The sequence below is a fragment of the Oreochromis niloticus genome, linkage group LG18 (assembly GCF_001858045.2).
Source record: "Oreochromis niloticus isolate F11D_XX linkage group LG18, O_niloticus_UMD_NMBU, whole genome shotgun sequence".
NCBI lineage: Eukaryota > Metazoa > Chordata > Actinopteri > Cichliformes > Cichlidae > Oreochromis > Oreochromis niloticus.
In genome coordinates, this window is record NC_031982.2 from 19,028,568 (window position 1) to 19,049,199 (window position 20,632).

General features: G+C 39.6%; 2 protein-coding genes across 3 annotated transcripts; one reads left to right on the forward strand and one right to left on the reverse strand.

Moving 5' to 3' along the window:
• Positions 1-733: 733 nt before the first annotated feature.
• Positions 734-8,288, reverse strand: abcb8 (ATP-binding cassette, sub-family B (MDR/TAP), member 8). Its single transcript, XM_003437862.5, has 16 exons — positions 8,044-8,288; positions 6,687-7,017; positions 6,410-6,565; positions 6,022-6,116; positions 5,423-5,528; positions 5,157-5,318; positions 4,793-4,878; positions 2,930-3,027; positions 2,725-2,830; positions 2,590-2,623; positions 2,335-2,471; positions 2,124-2,218; positions 1,911-2,044; positions 1,662-1,809; positions 1,329-1,579; positions 734-1,116 (listed from the first exon to the last, which is right to left on the reverse strand). Exons 1-16 carry the CDS (start codon positions 8,148-8,150, stop codon positions 1,033-1,035), a joined length of 2,130 nt encoding a protein of 709 aa, XP_003437910.1. The 5' UTR covers positions 8,151-8,288; the 3' UTR covers positions 734-1,032.
• A 209-nt stretch (positions 8,289-8,497) lies between these two features.
• Positions 8,498-18,873, forward strand: atg9b (autophagy related 9B). Of its 2 annotated transcripts, XM_005476433.4 has the most exons (14): positions 8,498-9,230; positions 9,403-9,446; positions 9,699-9,763; positions 10,333-10,503; positions 12,200-12,341; positions 12,492-13,240; positions 13,539-13,692; positions 13,904-14,083; positions 14,199-14,444; positions 14,740-14,978; positions 15,102-15,195; positions 15,491-15,575; positions 15,800-15,969; positions 16,096-18,873. In XM_005476433.4, exons 1-13 carry the CDS (start codon positions 9,122-9,124, stop codon positions 15,949-15,951), a joined length of 2,430 nt encoding a protein of 809 aa, XP_005476490.1. In that variant the 5' UTR covers positions 8,498-9,121; the 3' UTR covers positions 15,952-15,969; positions 16,096-18,873. The 2 variants fall into 2 exon arrangements, with proteins under 2 accessions (XP_005476490.1, XP_005476489.1); XM_005476432.4 differs by having other exon boundaries at positions 15,800-18,873.
• The last annotated feature ends 1,759 nt before the right edge of the window (positions 18,874-20,632 follow it).

Below are 20,632 nucleotides of genomic sequence, written 5' to 3' on the forward strand. Positions count from 1 at the left end.
AAAGAGCCAATAGATTCTTTAGTCACAGAAACCAAGATTACCTTTACCAGAACAATGCTAAGTAAAAGAAAAAGCTCATAATCATGCCCATATAATAACATGTTATAATATGGGCATGGTATGGGCCACACAGTGTGATTGCTGACAGAATTAGCAGGATGAATTGTGTGCAGGGCTATGCTCTGCTCAGGTTCAGAAGAGTAAACTGAATAGAGTGAGCGTCACGATGCAAACAATGATCCAGAGTTTCTACAAGTATCAATGTCTTCATATTTAAAATTGTTAGTTTGTCCAACTAGTCTTGAGCCTCTGAAAATGAGGCACTATGTATAAAAATGGCTGTAACTCCTACAGTAAATAGTTAATGAAGTTTTTGTTAAATGTCTTGAACCTTTAAGTCAGATGTAAAATCCACTGTGATAGTGTACAGACAAAAAACTACAAAAAGTGTCTTTGTCTAACAAACTATGGACCTAACTTTAGCTTGTTAAGAGCACAAGGTATATGTGCTGGCTGTGAAGTTTCTTTTTTACATGTGGCCTGGATATAGTAAAACTATATATACAAATGTATGTGGTGGCAAAGAAGAATGGTGCCAAAACAGCAAGTCCTTCCCCAGAGTTTAATTTTAGAATAATGTCAGTACTGATCACTAGTAAGGGTCTGTGTTGAGTTTCTTAGACATTTTATGACAAGAAAGGTTTATTGTCATCCACAAACAGATAATAAACACTTTAAATTCATCAAAAGTAATTTTAATATTTTTTCCAACACATTACAATTTATCTATCATTCTATCAACAACACTGGAAATAACAGCGCATTCAGTAGTGTAATTTGTTCATCACAGGCCGATCCACATTGGTCCATTTGTTCATACACATTTGTAAGTTCTCATAAAACTAGTCACAGAGATGGCAAATTTACAGTACATTTTAAATAATTAATCTTCCACACATGTCTTGCTATGCATTTCAAAATAAACGCCATTATACAGTATTATACAGCTACTGTAAACAAATATGGGTGTGGTCATTTTTGCCCCTCAGCTCTTTGCCTGCGGATGAGATCAGAATAATATCCTCCTTTGCTCAGCAGTTCCACATGTGTCCCAGCCTGTAACAAAAAGGAAAAAGGTGTTAGATATAATAAAAATTGATATAACACAATCAACTCAACAAGGAAGCTACCAGTATGTCCATACGTATTACTAAATACTGAAAGAATTCAATTTTATTAAGTACATCTCTGACATTAAAAGCTAGAGTAAATTAGCTGGAGGATTTAAATGGAGGTCAGAGTATGTCCTGAATACTCAGCCTTCTCACCTCCACAATACGACCATTGCTCATCACGCAGATCAGGTCAGCCCCTTGAATGGTGCTTAATCGGTGGGCGATGATGAGCACAGTGCGACCCCTTGTGGCTCTGTCCAGAGCCTCTTGCACCACTCGCTCTGACTCTGCATCCAGAGCACTTGTGGCTTCGTCCAGCACCAGAATACTGGGGTTCTTGATCAAAGCGCGGGCAATGGCAATGCGTTGTTTCTGTCCACCTGATAATGTCACACCACGCTCACCTGGGTTTAAAGATCTGGAGTTTAGAATTAACAAGCGGCACCGTTTCTTAACAGTCGTGAAAGCTCAAATGGGAGCACATACCAACCACGGTGTTATAGCCGTCTGGGAAACCCGTGATGAAGCCGTGAGCATTGGCTTGCTTTGCTGCATCAATGACCTCAGCATCTGTAGCCTCAGGCTTCCCAAAACGGATGTTCTCCATGACGGATGATCCAAACAAAACTGGCTCCTAAAAGAAAGAAGAAAGAGGAAAAAAAGGAAGTTGCAGTGAAAATTGTTAGGAAGTAATACTTTTTAAAAATTGATCATGAAATGATCAGCAGCCTTGACCTGATTGATGAATCCGATAACTTGGCTCCTGAGCCAGGAAAGGTCAAGTGTTCGAATGTCGAGGCCGTCCAACATGACTACACCGCTGGTAGGGTCATAGAAACGCTCCAGCAGGGACGCAACTGTGGACTTTCCTACAGGGTTAAACATTTATGAGATGACCCAATATTGTTTGAATGTCGCACAGTTACTGAATGAAACGTCAGAAATTACCTCCTCCAGATTCTCCAACAATGGCGACAGTTTTACAGGGTGGTAGTGTCAAACTGAATCTCTTCAAGACTTGATGGCCTGGTCTTGTTGGATAACTGGAAACATATCAATAGAAAACAATACATCATTCACAAATCACACTTTTATGTCTGTGCTCAGTTGTAGTTTTAAACTTATATTTGATTTGGAGCTGAATTAGGAGGATTTTAACCTGAACGAGACGTTCATGAAGTCCACTCTTCCTGTGAGTGAATGGTAAGGAATACGTCCTCCTCCAGAGAGGGGGATAGTGGGCTGCAAAGCAAGGTATTCAAAAACCCGAGCCCCAGAGCTTATTCCTCTCACCACCTGCAGCAAATGTTAGAGATTGCCAGCAAAATATTTGAGGCATTTGGAATTGTTCACATATTATAATACTCTAGTTTCAAATCTGGTTGGCAGTCAGATAATCGTAGTTTTTACTTACTTGACCGAAAAGTATGGAGATACTGGCCAAAGACCTGAGCATAAAATGAATGCATGACTTGTAATTAACTACTTTTGAAAGAATACATTTAATTGTAAAAGAGAAATCATCGTGGAGCAGGTTGTGTGTTTTTACCTCTGAACGGTCTGAGAAGCAACCAAGAAAGACATTAGGTCTCCAGGAGACATTTCATTGCTTGAAATTAAAGTTCCTCCAGCAAAAATAGTTCCAAGGACAATGCCTGTATTAACACGACACAAAAACATTAGCATAACAGAAGAGATGCAGTACCAGGCTGCTAACAGTGTGTCCACTAATTAACAATGTAAAACACACTCACAGTTCAGGGCAATGTTTGACAGCCCTTGGAAAATGGCAATCCCAGTACCAAGATTTTCATTCATTTCACATGATTTGTCAACTTCATATGCATATAACCTGTGTAAAAACATTATGGAAATCAAAACATTGTATCTCTGTCATAGATTTAGTGCTTTTCTGAAAGTACAAAGGGTAGAAGTACAGGGTGGGCCATTTATATGGATACACCGTAATAAAATGGGAATGGTTGGTGATATTAAAGTCCTGTTTGTGGCACATTAGTATATGTGAGGGGGCAAACTCCTCAAGATGGGTGGTGACCATGGTGGCCATTTAGAAGTCGGCCATCTTGGATACAACTTTTGTTTTTTCAATAGGAAGAGGGTCATGTGACACATCAAACTTATTGGTAATGTCACAAGAAAAACAATGGTGTGCTTGGTTTCAACGTAACTTTATTCTTTCATGAGTTATTTACAAGTTTCTCTTTGTTCACAGCCATTGACATGTTGAAAAGGTTAACATGTGAGGAGCGGATCGAAATTGTGTTGACATCTGGTGAACGCAGTAACCAGGTCATTGCAGCAGATTTCAATGCAAGACACCCTACGAGACCACCCATCTCCCATGCTACAGTTAGCAAACTGCTTGCTAAGTTTCGTGAAACTGGTTCAGTGTTGGATTTGCCAAAATGTGGACGCAAGAAAACTGTCACTAATGAAGAAACATCAGTGGCTGTCCTAGCTTCATTCAGCAAGAGCCCACAGCGTAGCACTCACTGCATGTCACTGGAGAGTAGCATTAGTCTAACATCCCTTCGGCGGATATTAGCTACTCACAAATGGCACCCTTACAAACTCCAGCTACTGCAGCATCTCAACGAGGATGACCCAGATCGGCGCACAGAATTTGCAGAATGGGCAAAACAAAAACTGGAACAGGACCCTCAGTTCACGCAGAAGATTTTGTTCAGTGATGAGGCAAACTTTTATGTGAATGGTGAAGTTAACAAACAAAACCACCGCTATTGGTCTGACACTAACCCACATTGGATGGATCCCTCCAAGACTGTTGGAACAACAAAAGTGATGGTTTTGTGTGGTATATGGGGTACAACGATAGTGGGTCCATTCTTCATCAATGGAAACCTCAAGGCCACTGGATATTTGAAATTGTTACATGATGATGTGTTTCCCTCTTTATACACTGAAGCTGGCACGTTCCCTGAGTTTTTCCAGCAAGATGGTGCACCACCACATTATGGGTGCCAGGTCCGAGCATTCCTAGATGAACAGTTTCCTGGAAAGCGGATTGGTCGTCGTGGGCCAGTTGAATGGCCCCCAAGGTCTCCCGATCTGACCCCCTTAGACTTTTATCTTTGGGGTCATCTGAAGGCAATTGTCTATGGTGTGAAGATACGAGATGTGCAGCACCTGAAACTAAGGATACTGGATGCCTGTGCTGGCATTTCTCCTGCGGTGTTGCTATCAGTGTGTGAAGAGTGGGAGAAGAGGGTTGCATTGACAATCCAACACAATGGGCAGCACATTGAACACATGTTATAAGTGGTCAGAAACTTGTAAATAACTCATGAAAGAATAAAGTTACGTTGAAACCAAGCACACCATTGTTTTTCTTGTGACATTATCAATAAGTTTGATGTGTCACATGACCCTCTTCCTATTGAAAAAACAAAAGTTGTATTCAAGATGGCCGACTTTTAAATGGCCACCATGGTCACCACCCATCTTGAGGAGTTTGCCCCCTCACATATACTAATGTGCCACAAACAGGACTTTAATATCACCAACCATTCCCATTTTATTACGGTGTATCCATATAAATGGCCCACCCTGTATATCAAAAATATTCTCTCACTTACTGGAGCTCTCGTTCCTCCATCGCAAAAGCTTTTACAGTGCGCACATTACCAAGTGCTTCATCTGCCACCCCTGTCGCCTTTGCTACCTTGCATTTGACAGCATTAAGTAAAAACACAGTAAGACAGCAAATTAGACTAATTTTGCAAATAATAGCTCATGCAGTACTTTTTATTGGTTGCTTTGAGTGCCAGTGGCATTAATAAATTAAGCACTGCTGCATACGTTTTATTATTGCATTTTAAAATAGGAGTTCAAACTTAAGATACTAACATCTGCTGGCAGTAATTAGAACAAATCTCGAATATATTAAGACAACTGCTGTATGCTTATAATACATGAAATATAACATGCATAGTACAACACCTGCTCTTGAGCCAAGCGGGATAGTCGGCGAAGGAATGAGCCAATGAGAGCTCCTGCTCCCACTAGACAGGGGAGGACAAGTACTGTCAAACCTGTGAGTTTTGGAGAAATGACATAGAGGGAGACAAAACATCCGACTGTCTGTGTAATACTCCGCAGACCCTGAAAATATACCAAAAAAGTGCAAAAAATAAGAATCGCAAGTGTTAAACCAGAAAAACTTAAGTAACAAAATCACCAGTGTTGGATCGTTCTTGTGTTATTACCTGAGAAATAACCAGTTTAAAGGATGACTTGAACTCCTGAATGTCAGCAGTCAAACGATTCACCAGCTGCCCGGTTTTATTGGCATCAAAGAAAGCCACGTCTTGCCTGAATTTAAAAAAAGCAAACAAGACAATGTGAACTATGGGAATCCCTGCCAGACAGTCAGAGTTGTGTGTGTATTTGGATTATGACACAGTTTTTTTTTATTATTCTTCTGTACGCCACGACAAGAATCTTAAATTAGACAATCAAAGTGCAGACTTTCAAAAGGTTAATCAAAGATTTTGCACTAACTGCTTAGAAAGCAATTTTTACACATAGTAATTGGATTATTTAAACTGCCCAGTTGCTTTTGATGTTTTGAAAATGGGTCACTGTGTTAGAAAAATGTCTGTAAATAAACAGTTAATGCAAATTTCAGTCTGAAGTTGACTCATGTCTTTATGGTTTGAGTTAAAATTCTCTGTGGGGGGCACTTAGAGCCCAAATTACAAAACTTGTGTCATGGTCTGAATACTTATACACCTAACCATACATAACATTTATTGTATATATATATATGTATATTTCCTCTGTGTCAATATTTTAGAATGTGTACCTCAGTAAGGATGCAAAAAGGGTCTTTCTCATGTCTGCCGCCACTCTTTCCCCCACCCTCGAGAGCAGGACAATGTACCCACTCGTCAACAGTCCCTGCACAAAGGAGGCAATTAAGTACCAGTTAAATAAACTATTTTCATTAAATAGATTAAATAAATAAATTATACAGTGAGATCTTTAAATTCCAAATGAGTAAGTTGAGAGAAAATGTGTGTGTATACGGCTACACAACAATTTAATATAGTTAACTGAAAACGCACTTACTATAGCATTAGAACGACTGCTTTATAAAGCTGATAATTGCAAACTTCATGATTGCAGTATTTATTTTGTGCTTGACTCATGTTCACAAGTTGTGCAACTAGTGAGATTTCACGTGTACTTACCTGGATACCATACAGTCCAAGTAATTTCAGGGCTGGACCTCTTATCTCATGAACATAATTCCCAGTATTTTCTCTCAGGTAGCGTGCCACGACATTTACCAGATCACCAAGCATCAAGGGGATCTGAATGTTCAAGATAGCAGCACCAAAAGCGAGCTGAGGGGAAAAAAAAACAAAAACCCAATCATCCATTTTAAATGATAAGCATAAATGCCCTAACTGGCTAAAATCTTTTGCTTCACCGACATTCTTGATCAGTAAACTGATTCAGTCTTACCACAACAGCACAGATGAGAGCGAACAGCTGAGGTTTTACAAATTCCCACAGAACGTGCCATTTGAAGTCAGGCACTGGGTTTTTGGCTACAACTTCCACGGGGGTGTTATTATTCACATCTGCCTCACAGTGGGCTACATGGCAAAACAGTCGAGCTGAAACAGTAAGTACTGCTGGTCCCAGGATAAACTTCAAAGCTATTCCCGGGGGTTTCGATGTCCTGGTGGCGGACTGACGGACAGCTCTCTGAGTCAGGCTCCAAATGCGACTGACAGCACCGCCACGCTGCTGTGAGGAGCTGTATGCATTAGACCCTGGGGATGTGTACCACCTGGATACAGACCAGGACAGAAATATAATCAGGGAATCAAAATCATGAAGGTTTTGCAACACTAATGTAACAAAAATCCTGGCCGTTATCAGCTAATCAATTTTAATGAATTCGTTCCCTGTGTTACAGTTGAGTAGCACGAGGAAATGTGGCCCAACTGAAACAAAATTTTTGTTTTAAATATATTTTATTGACAACTTTGTATTAATAAAATAGATATATACATACACACACACACACACACACACACACACATATATACATATATATATATACAAAGCAAACCAAGAGAAATTAACGAGACAGAAAAAAACAAGAAAACAAACAAACAATGTTAAGAGAACCTGTATTTAACAATTATAATGAAGTGGCACTATAATCACAGTTACACAAAAGAAAAGCCCAGTATAAAACTTTCTTGTCAGTCATATATATATATATATATATGTATATACATCCATAAAGGGATAATATGTGCAAATACAATGGATTTGCTCTACTGCGTTAGGATTACGTACGGCTCATGTTAATAGGTGCAGTGATTACAGCGATTGATGAGCCTTTATCTACATGTGGGAATTTGACTATAAACCGCAAATTGCTGTTTTTTTTCTTCCAAAATACAAAGTTTAATTTAACAGAATGCATTTACTTGAGTATGTTAATGCTACTTCACTATATTTTTTGGGCAAATGTTGAAGTTTTTATACATTTATCTTACAGTTCAGGAAAAATTCAGGAACACTAGTTGAAATTCTCAGTTATTTCAAAAGTTAGAAAGACAAATCTCACATTTGTGTGTGTGTAATTTCATATTTTTAATGTGGTTTTGTTTTGATTTGTTTTACTGTCTCGGTACTGCTTTTTTCTTAGAGAAAAGATCTGAATAAGTCTGGCAGTGCTAAAGGAAATCAAAGTAGGTCAAGTGTGACAGTGACGAGTACCACATATATGGGATTATACAACTGGTATAATCTACAGGTCGGCTGTCACTGGCTAAATTAGCTACCGGTCACTTTAACCTACCGTGAAAACTTCCATAAGTCTGCACTTTTATTGCACCGGCAGTGCAACGACAATGGCCGCAATGGTGCAGCAGCGATGTTTGCTCTACAACTGAGCAACTGAAGCATGCTTTATTCCTTTTTCAGTGATAATAAGCTCATGAGGTCAAAATAATCTTTAAGCTCTACAGTAATCCAGCGAGACTCTGCAGGCTGCCATGTTCAAACTCTCCCAGGATGCATTTCTGCGGGAAAGCTAGGACCGTTGCTTTAATATGAACTTTGCTTTGTGAAACCCACAAGCAAGACGAATAAAGGCTTACTTTACAGCAAGCTATATATCGATATTTGGGGCTATTTGGACGACGCTGAAAGCGAAAAGGTCGGACAACAGAGGGTCTGCCATGTGAAAATTATTTTAAAAACTACAATTGCTACCCGGAAATGGCGTCAGTGTGATCAGAAGTGATGTCAAAGTCGTTTTGTTGACATTTGTTGGCGAAAGACAAAAACAGTGCACACGCACAGGTTGATGTATTTTTGGAAATCAAGTAACGGACCTCGGAACCGACCGAAGACAGCCGTGTTGTAACTGAAACGAAGTTGTGTGAGATAAACGAGCTCTCGTGAAGAGGTGGACTCTGAGCAGCAAACACTAAAAAAAGGGATAAAGATCAGCAGATGAGCCGACGGCAGACGGGAACAAAACAAACCGTGTCACCCTGACTACAAGACTGGCTGAATCATTCACAGGTTAGCCAGCCGCTGCACAGTCTTTTGGCTCAGGTAGTAATCTTTTATGAACGTAAGGGACGCTCATTACTAACTATACGGAAGCTTCATGTGCTGAATTTTTAACTCCAACGCAGAATTTTACTTGTCATCATGGTCGTGTAGGGTTACACAAGCGCCGTCCGTTAGTGGAGCAGGTTAGCAGGCTAATGTTAGCTGTAGCTATCCTTTCTTCTTGGAGTGCTCGAGCTGCTAAGTAGCTAGCTGCAGGATGTAGTTGTGGTTGCTAGTCTGCTTTCGTTTCGTATAGTATTTAGTACAAGTAGCTCGTTAGTTGTGGAGGGGTGACCTGAAGAATGTGAAGCACAATGGCCAACTTTGAAGCTTACCAGGAGTATCAGAGAATTGATGACTACGAGGAGGACTCACCACCAGGAGAGGAAGATTTACTGGTTCACGTGCCTGAGGGCCTAAAAGGTAAACAATATATTATTGCTTAAGTTAAAAGTGGTTTCTAATGTATGTTAAAGTTTTGTACTTGATAAGGTTAATAAGCCTGGCTGGCTGTTGGCAAATGATGCAACAAAATAAGAGGTTAAGTAAGTTGTAGAAGACTTCTCCCTTTCTGATGGTCTCATTTCTGTTTCAGACTCATGGCACCATATCAAGAACCTGGATAACTTCTTTACAAGGATATCCTTTTAAACTCTGTGAATAAACTGGTGAAAGCCAGAATGATCCCTTTTACATCATTTGAATGTCACTTCTGCTGCTGCTATGGGATCAAATATGAATACTTAGATATTGCGTTACACTGAAGATTGTTATCGCTTCACTGTGCAGTCAGCTTACTTATAGTGAATGTCCACACCTAAATACTTATAGTTAAATAATTGTCTTCCCGTTGTAGGGCTGTTTAAAATTTTCCTTAACCATGTTGTTCACATCTATCATTTTCATCAAAAAAATGGCTTTGCCTGTATGATGTTGTCCGAGTTCTTTGAACTTGCGTAAGTATTGAGTTGCACAGAAATACTCACTATGTTGATGTGGCTAAAATATTGCACCATGATTGCAGGTGATACACGTTGAATGCAAAACATTAGGTTGATGTGTGTTTGCAGATCAAAGAGGAAATTTGTTTGGCCTTGTGTATGTGTCTGTGAGTTAAGTGCACCCCAGCCTTGGACGACAATCCTTTTTAAAAAAGCAATTCCTTCTCTAAATGTTATTTTGTATCTTTTTTTTTAATGTGGTCATTTATTCTGTTATGACTTTTTCTGTTAGGATTAATCCCTTCACCAGCTGCCATGTTAATGCAACATATTTTTTATACTCCTGCTGTTTGTGCTGCTGCCATGCCTGTATGACATTTGTTATTCCTGGTGATTATCAGATGGGGCGACTTTCCTTAACTACAGTGTTATCCACTGATCAGTTGTTGTAGTGTATTGTTTATAACCTAATTATTTATAGCAGTTAAACATTAAACAGTTTTTATTGTTATCTTTTGGTTTTCTTGGTATTTTCATTAAGTGTGAAACCTAATCACTCTCTTTTTTTAATCTCACCCTCACAGTCAGCTTTTGTTTGTTGTCACATTCACAACGTTCCTTGTCAACTGCGTGGAATACGATGTCCTGTTTGCCAATCGAGCGGTCAACCACACAGGGCCAATCCAGAACCCTTTGGACCGGAACAAAGTCACACTGCCAGATGCCATCCTACCAACTCAGGAGTGCACTGCAAGGTAATGATGGCAAATTACAATCCTACAGACAGTTTAGGTGTCTGAAGGAGATTGTTTTTCTTTTTTTTTCTCGTGGGAAAAGGATGAGTTGACTTAATCTGACAGAATGTACAGGCATGAAAAGTCATGCACATTCCAGGAAGTTTGATTAGACACTTTGTTCTCAAGCAGAGTCCAGGATTAGAGACAGGCCTTTAGAGGGATGTCATTTGTCTGACTTAATACAGCCGCAATTAGACTTTCACACTAAATCTCTTTATGGGCTGTATACGATGTGGCTCAGAGTGCAAGATACAGTCACATACTCTGAGAAAAGAAAAAAAAACTATTTAACTGTAACCAGCATGTTTCCTTATTTAATCTAGAAATCTGTTAGAACTCACTTGTATTTGTAATGCAAGGTAATGGTTCGTCATAAGATTAATTAGATTGGTTTATATATTTCATTCAGTGGTTTTTGTTTTTTTTTTTTTTTCATTTTTGGTGTTTAATTCACCCTGAGATTGGTAGCTTCAACATTTCTGCAACTCATGGTTACTTGGAGGGAGGTGTTTGTGTTGAGAGCTCAGCCTGGCTTTGGAGAACAGAGCGATGTAATTGATAGCTATGGTGAGGTACAGCTAGCCAACCGAGATGCTGACAGCTTGGCTGGGACAGCGAGCTGACTACCACATGACACCTCACAAGCTGACTGCAGGAGTAAGCCCCCCACCTACCCCTCCCACCACTCCTGTGTTGTCACATTTTTTTTTTGACAACATGTAGCCTAGACTCAGCTTGACTGCAGCTCAATAGTTGTTTATATCAAAGTCAATGACGTCCGACTGCTTGGATTTCTAATTTGGGAACAACTTGTCCCACAGTTTAGACTCTCTCTGTCCTCTTCATACCCCATATCTAATTTCCCCCATAAAGCAGCTTTAAAACGCTCGGACTGAAAACAAGATTGTATTTTGTTTAATACATCTGAATGTTACCTCATAAAGAGCTTTTACAGTTGCACTGAAATTTGCTAATGTTTGTTTAGACACATGGGAACATTAAAGAGTTTCCTTAAATTTAGAATATAATGAGCTGACATCCACCACTGTACTTCAAACACCCCCCACCAAAAACATGTAAACTGGAGTTTACTAGATTACTCCATCTATGATCAGCTGTTGCATACTTCATATAAATATTATGGCATTAGATAATGAAGAGCCAACTTAAATTGTCAGTAGAGGAAAGGGGAATGTGTGCCTGTGGATGCCAACAACAGATCTTTGTCATTATAGATAGATAGATAGATAGATAGATAGATAGATAGATAGATAGATAGATAGATAGATAGATAGATAGATGAATACTTTATTAATCCCGCAAGGGAAATTGTTGTGTTACTGCAGCATGATAAAGAGTAAAAATAGTACAGTCTACAATAAACGACAAATAAACAACACAGTTAAAATAAAAGTGCCACAGATGCCTAGTACGGGCCTTATACTGAGATAGTGCAGGAATTTTATACATACAACAGTGTTTAAAAAAACAAGTAAAAGTATAAATGAAGTTAGTTAAAAACCATAAAGTATGACCGACGTTGTGTAAGAGATTTTACATTTTACAATGACTCTACATTGTGTACAATGTGTACTATGTATAAATTTATACATGAAGTTAGCCTTGTTTGAAAGGGGCTTTTGTTTCTGTTCAGGATTCAAGAGAACAGCTGGATCATATTCCTTCTCATCATGGCTGCTATATTCTGGATCTATCGTCTTGTTAAGGTCATTTGCAATTTTTTGAACTACTGGGAGATCAGGCAGTTCTACATCAAAGCACTGAAGATCAGAATGGTGAGTGCACCAACTTGAGATGAGTATTAAGGTCATTCAAACAAATTTTTTTGACTCATGTTCATTGGTATGAAGAGAGATGATAAATCTCTGTGTTTTAAATTGTGGCTTTGTCTCAATGCGAGTGGGTTCCTTGTGTCTTTCTCCCAGGATGAACTATGCAACTACACATGGCAGGAAGTCCAAGACCGTCTAATCAGCCTCCAGAGGGAACAGCAAATGTGCATTCACAAGAAAGAGCTGACAGAACTTGATATTTATCACCGGATCCTACGTTTTAAGAACTACATGGTGGCCATGATAAACAAATCCCTGCTGCCGGTGCACCTGCAGCTCCCCCTGCTGGGCAATGTGGTCTTTCTAACCCAGGGTCTGAAGTACAACTTTGAACTCATCCTTTTCTGGGGCCCTGGCTCACTCTTTCAGAATAAGTGGAATCTGCACCCCAAGTACAAGCGCAGTGGAAACCGCCTGGAGCTTGCCCAGCAGCTCAGCAGGGTCATCCTCCTGATGGGTTTGGCCAATTTACTGCTATGTCCCTTCATCCTAGTGTGGCAGGTGCTCTATGCTTTCTTCAGCTACACAGAAGTGATCCGCAGAGAACCTGGGAGCTTGGGCGCACGCCGCTGGTCCCTCTACGGTCGTTTATACCTGCGTCACTTCAATGAGCTGGACCATGAGCTGCATGGGCGTTTGGGTCGTGGCTACAAACCCACTTCCAAGTACATGAACTCGTTTACATCGCCACTGCTGACTGTGATTGCTAAGAACATTGCCTTCTTCTCAGGCTCAGTGCTGGCTGTTCTCATCGTACTTACAGTGTATGATGAGGATGTTCTGACAGTGCAGCACATTCTGACTGCTATCACTGTGCTGGGGGTGACTATAACTATCGCAAGGTGAGTCCTCAAAGCAAGCCCACCCAGTCAGTCATCGAAAAACAACTACAATATACACTGTTACAAATTATTTGTCTATTTTTATTTCATTTATTCAGCTGAAAGCTAATAAATGAAGTAATTCTTTAAATAACTCGGATTAACACTATAAGCAAGTATTAGATATTCGTCATCAGGTACTCCACCTGAATTTTTAACTTTTTATGATAAAGCTTTTCTCTTTTGCTTATCCATTTGTCTCATATGTGTAGATAATGCATGGCTGTAATGCTAACATTTTGTACTTGTCCCACGCCAGGTCTTTCATCCCAGATGAGCATATGGCGTGGTGTCCAGAACAGCTGCTGCAGTGTGTGCTGGCACACATTCACTATATGCCAGACCACTGGAGAGGCAACGCTAACAAGAGTGAGACCCGTGACGAGGTGGCACAGCTGTTCCAGTACAAAGCGGTGAGGAATGCAGAAACTCCGTGGATAGGAACACACTTGTCACACTGAAGTCAGACTGAAATTATGTGCTTGTCCTGGCTGTGATAAGGGTTTTTAATCCAGGACCTGGGTAATGCTAAAACTGTCAGATTGGTCGCAGTCATATTTTCATAGGGTGTTCATAAAATGAAACGTACAGAACCAGAAATTCATGTCATCTCTGTCCACTCAGGTGTTCATCTTGGAGGAGTTGCTCAGTCCTATTGTCACACCCTTCATTCTCATCTTCCTCTTGAGAAACAAGTCTCTAGAAATCATTGACTTCTTCAGGAACTTCACCGTGGAGGTCGTTGGAGTTGGAGACATCTGTTCCTTTGCCCAGATGGACATCAGACGCCATGGAAACCCAACAGTAAGACCCATTCCTTTTGTCTGGCAGGACTGAATAAACAAATGTCTCAGTGAATGAAGGCTGTGGAAAAAAAAATGATATCAAAAAGGTGATATGTCTATTGATGTTTTTGCAGTGGCTGTCAGAAGGGCAGACAGAGGCATCTGTGTACCAGCAGGCTGAAAATGGCAAAACGGAGCTGTCCCTCATGCATTTCACCATAAAGAATCCACGGTGGCAGCCCCCTCAGGAGAGCTCAGTGTTTATCAGCCATTTAAAGGAGAAGGTGCACCATGATGCACAGGCCGGCCCCTCCACTCAGCTGCTGCTTTCAGAGGCGCCTCTCTGCACCTCGCTGCAGTCCAACGAGTCTGGCACTGGGGTAGGAACCAAGTCGATAACACAAACAGCAAGAACTACTTATTTGCTCAAAAACGATATAGGCAGCTAATGTAAAAAGAAAACTCAGTAATGCAGTCATCCCTTACCATTAGGATCATTTATATTAATTTAAATAAGTCTATAAATAGTTTTTCCCTATAAATACTTAATGCCTAAACTACTAGAAATTTGACTACTGATAATGGCTTCATTATGAAATATATTGTTGTAATTTCTATTCTCATTAATTTTTTTACTTTATTTTTTTGTAACTTTCTGACATTTGTTGTTTCCAGGCTGATAATCTTTTGGCCAGTGTCCTGGCTCACCCCATTATAACTGCATCTGGACTGCAAGGGCGAGACCATCGGCTCATCCCACCAAGTACCGCTGCTTCTGCTGCAGCCAGCGTTCTTGCCTCTTTGTCCACATCTCAGCTCGCGCATACCAGTCGTGGGCGGTCACACGGCCTCCTGCCCTCCTCCGTCCACCCCGAGACTACCATGTACCACAGTGAGCGCACCATAATTGACAGGTATTTTCCAATATTACATTTTATATACTTCTATACTGAGCTTATTTATAACAAAACAAAAGCAAACAAAATCGAAATGCTTGTTATCAGCTTTGAAAAAAAGTGTTTGGATTTTTTTCCCAGTATGTCTAACAGTGACTCTCGCGTCCGGAGCAATGCACTGCAGTCAGAGTTTGCCTCAGCCGAGATGAGTCTCCATGCCATCTACATGCATGAGGTAATTTCCTGTTCATGAACTATAGCCTCTAAAACATATATGTCTGTGTCCAATGTCCCTTTTTTTTTCTCCAAAATTTTAGGTGATATGTTTGCACATAGACGTGCAAAAACATCCAAATCTTTACTTTGGTCTCTCATGTATCATCCTAGCTGGTTTCATTTTTAGCATTGCTTAACAGATTTGATGCTCGAAAGGCACATTTTGAGCCAGAGTAATGCTTTTAGTATCTTTTGTATTACCATAAGTGTAGCGCCCCTTTCTGCTGCACACTGAAAAGTGTTTGTCTCTTCAGCTCCACCAGCAGAGCTCCCACCCACCAAGAACTTCAGGCCAGTGGCATAATCCAGTGCCAATGAGAGACCTGCACACACACACTGGTAAATGAAAGTGCTGATTTTTAAGAACCTGTTATTTTTAATTCAGCCAAAGATTATGAATATTAGCATGCAGAGGACTTTTATAAATATTGTTGGTGTCAATTCAGAATCAAATGAATGTGACAAAAATTCTTGTTGTGCTGAAATCCTGGTTCTGATGTGGATACCCTGATATTACAACTCATTAGACAGCAAACCAATAGACTTTAAACCCTTATTCTCAGGTCACCAGGCACACAGCGGCCTCAGTTCCAGCATTTCTGTGCCCACCACTGTCCATCTTGGTGGCTGGCAAGAGGTAGAAGAAGAGGAAGAAAACGATCAGGAGATTAATAGTGGATCTACTCCAAAACAGGGCACTGGGGGTAGTTGTTGAAGTGCCTTTTGTCATAAGGTATATGCTCTCATTTCAATGCTCTGTGGTTCTGTATTTTTGGGCATTGTTTGTCCTGAAGCTACAATGCCGTGATCACTTCTCTTCTTCTTTTTTTTTGTGGTTTTGTTTTGTTTTGTTTTTTAGTGTTTACATTTTACTTTCTTCAACGAACGTTGTGGCCTTAGATGATCTTCATGGAGAATTTAGCATGGACCTTTAATACACCATTCAGCGTTTTTAGGAGGGACTCATTGAATAACCACAGTCTCTGCACCTCTACGCCTCATCCTGTCATATCAGGCAGACTATGGCATCAGGGAAACCATATGTCTTCCGTCCACGTTATCACAATTTTCTTATCAACTTGTAGGAACTTTTCCCGAAGCTCGTATGACAGAAAGATCGATGAGGTGTAGTGTAATCATAGATCCACCGTGCGACGATGGGTGCGAAACGCGAAAGGTTCATCACAACTTCTGCTGCGCACAAATCGAGTATTTGAGCATCACAGGGTATTACGGTGCAAGTATAATTGAAGTTTTCCACAGAATAGTGTCTCAATCTGTGCCGCAGCATGAAGTCTGCAAATTGTATCTTGTCTGCCTGAACAATTTCAGTCATCTGGGCGGGGGGGGGGTAGAAAAAAAGCATTTCAGAGTTGTGCTATTTGACTCTTGTAAAATGTAAATACACTTTTGCATCTTGCTTGTTCCTTCAAAGGTCACATTTTTACTACTAGATCCAATTCCTGCAAAATATACCAAGTATTGAAATGATTAAAAAGTTCACTATACAGTAGCCGCACTGCTAAAACACTATGTGTATCTGGGCGTTCCTTGAGCCTAAGCATGCACATGGTTTGATGCTGCTGTCTGTGTTTAGTGGTCCTAAATGCAGATTTTTGTTCAGTGTTGTTGTTTCTGCGGCTCATCTGTCAAGACAGTTGCTTTTCCTCAAAAGCAGAGCCGTAGTAATGGGCACCAAGTACACTTGGCTTAGAAATCCCAATGCAGATAGAAGATGTAATTGAAATCTGTTTAAGCTGGACACAGCCAGCGTTATGCCTTAACACCGATGTAAAAACATGTATTTAAATCCTAGTTTTCCGCATTACCTCAGTTGTGGAGGAGAAAAAACAAATACACAAATCGATACCTCTGTAGTGTATTTACTCTTGTGTAAATATTTATTATACATATACATTTTTTTCATTCTAGAGGTGCATCTTTCGACTGCATTTTGATTTTAATGGCAGGTGTAGGTGGAAACCATTTTTAAAAGAACAAAACAGTAAGGTGTTGCTTTTTCAAATCCTTTGTGTGCTTGTTACCATTTTTTGTGCTTTCCCTCAAACTGATCATATAAAAATGGAACTTCATCATAAGGGCTGATTTCAGAGTGCGTGCTGCATAAGGACAGCAGTTCTGCTAAGACTTTTATTTTTCCAAAGTAAGATCGTTATATATATTTATTTCCCCACATATTTAATTGATACAGGTATATAGAGAGATATAATTTATTTAGGAAAAAAAAATTAAACAATCATAAACTTTTACGAATGGAAGTGTTGTGTGGCCCCTCTTAAAATGTGGTTTTTGTCTTTAATTTTGGTGTTATTGTAAAGATGCCATGCCCAGGGGCAAGATGGTGAATGCAATTAAACCCTGAAATACACTGGGACAAAATCTTGTAGTTGATCTAGTGATGAAAATATAAACCCAGTTTTATTGCATTCTTCACAGGAATATAATTTGAGCCCTCCACCTCTATAAGACTTCAGAGTGTGTCCTTACCCTCTCGTGTGTTTAGAAGCTGTTTCACTCTCACGTTGAGCGTGCATGTGTCTATGGAGGGAATGCATTTTAACATCTGCGGAATTACGCTAACACTTTTGCACTGATTGAAAAGCATTTTTAATGTGTGTGTGTGTGTGTGTGTATGTACTTGCATCCTGATTTAGCTTTATAGATAAGCATTGCATCAGCCTGTGTTGTGTTGTCATTTGTCCTCAGCAGACTATAAGGAAACACTGTGGCCAAGCACATAATGGTTTTTTTTTTGTTGTTTTTTTCTTCTGCCGCTGGTCAGTAAATGTCTGTTTCCCTCACACGGCCTTAAATGTGCTTACATGCATTTCTTGTGGTCACAGTTTTGTATCCCATATGAGATGAGTTTGTGTTGTAGAGACACTGGAGCTCAGCTTTGAACACAGAGTTTTGATAGTCTCCACATTTACACGCCATGGTAGCGTCTAATGTTAGTCGTTTTATTATAAGCAGTGCCTTAGTAATAAGGATTAGCATTTGCTCTTTTTAGAAGCCGTCTCATGTTAACCACCAGATTTGCTTTCACATATTTACCAGCACATAGGATGTACAGTATTTTTGATTTCCATGCCATTGTGTATAGCATCGAGTGCATATAGTGAAACTGTGGATGTGTCTTGTTAGCTGACAGGTCAGTCTGTTGTATCTGACAGTGCACTTCTTTTGTCATGGGACTGCACTGTCTTTAACATCCTGAAGAAGCAGGAGCATCCCTTGTAATTGGCAGTGCCATTATGGCAAACCTTCTGATCATACTGTGGTTTCTTGTCCACTATAAAGACCAGTCAAAGGATCACAGTGACTGGAACAAGGTGCTATGTTTTCATCCTGAAATGGTGAATTAGTTTTCTTCTTTTTTTCTTTTTTTGTTGTGGTTACAAAAGTTTGTCTGTATGTTTTTGTTCTGTATATTGAGCAGCATTAGCTGAAATATGAAACATGCCAAAAGAACTTGTTTTCAGCACAGCTTTACAGTACGTGTTGTTTTCAGAGACTGAGTAGAGAGGCAAATACATCTAATTTTGAGTGTATTTAATCGTTCTGTGTGTGGTTGATTATGTAATGTTTATTTAAAATAAAAAAGAATAATGTTTAATTTTCTTTGTTTTTGTTTTTGCTGTTGCTTGCAAGTAGTTTTTCATGTAACTTAACTTGTAAAAACTTAAATACTTAAATAACTGGATTCTTTACTCTCACATTTTCCAACCAAAGGAGTATACAATTTTTTTCCATTTGTTTGGTTAAATAATAACTCTAGACAAGAGACATTATAGATAGATAGATGGATAGATAGATGCCCAAAAGTTTGAACTATAACACCTAAATCTATATAACAATAAAAAGAAAGTATTTAGTGAACAGCTTCTGAATGAATATAAAGGTTTTATACAGACTTATTCACATTGTGTTACTACTGTCATATATATGTTTTCCGTGTTTTTGTCCTTTGTCTCTTTCTCCCCTCTGACTTGCTCTGATTCTTTCTAACCAGTTGATTCTGCTCACAGTCTTGTTGGAACTTATGAAGGAGCAGCACATATACATGGTCCATTGATTAAACATCATTTTACATCATACAGCATCAACAGCTGCATAAATCGCATGCAGTGACTGGCATTTCTAGAAGAGTTCAGTGGCAGTGTTAGGTTAACCTGTTGATCAAGTCTTTTTTTTTTGTAAATCAGGACTTTTTGTATGGAATAATTAAGGTGAGTTGTTTTCTTTAACAGCACCTCACTGCCATGTGTTCCCACTATTGTCCTGTGCTTGCTATAATACTGTAAATACTACCAAGACTGTAAATAAATATCATGTGCTTCTTTTTTGCTAGTTTGTCTCATTTTTTATTTAATTGTTTTATTTCAAACATATAAGTAATATAAAAAATATATCGGATACAGAAAAAAATCGCTCTACCATACAATTTACATGCTCCAAAAGAGGTAGGATGAAGCTTACGCCTACTTGATCCTACTCACCTTATTACTTGTTTTTAATGTTGTCCGAGCCCCTTGAGTATTTTGGAGAGGACATGCCTGCCATCTGCTGTTCAGTCTTAGTAATCTTAATCTTTGGTAGAACTAACATTTGTCTCACTTGTCATCTGCCATGTAACTGTTCTTAAGGTAACACCCATGTGTTTCAAGCTGTGAACATGATACAGCTATGACCTTATTCTCGAAATGGCTGAGGTCAAGTGGAAGGCCACGGAGACCGGATTGGAGAGTATACATTGCTTCCATTTAGCAAAAAAAGAAAAGTCTCATTACAAAGACATGTTTTACTTGGTGTTTAATCTTTAGGTTGCTAAATTATAACCAGGCTGTTGCCAGGTGCCACGAGACGGTGGTTACTGTCTGCAAGTGAGTTTTAAACATTTACCAAAATGTTGCAGAAATATATCGTGGTGTTGCTTTGGTATATTATGTGCTTTGAAATCAAGGAACCCAGCCTGTGCTAATTTATGACACAGTAGTGCAGTAGAAGGTTTGGACATATTGCATGCCAACACAGAGGATAGCTTTATCTAAACTATTTTCTTCCTCAGTACACATACTCTAGTTAGAGTATGGAAACTAAACACAGTGGCCAGGAGAGGATGAAGCAAAGGAAAGCAGCAACAGTGGATTACCGTCTGCTAGAGTTTCTGGGAGTTTAAATCAGGGTCCAGGCTACCTGCTGCTGTCAGTCACTGGCACTGGGGGGAAAGCCCACACTGGAAGAGTAAGAAAATAACATGGAAGCCAAAGTTTGGGGACAAAAGGGTTAACACTAACTTTAGTCACTTTAAGCAGAATGATTTTTTCCTAAAATGTAATTGAGAGTCTATATTAAAAACGTGCACTGCAACCTGA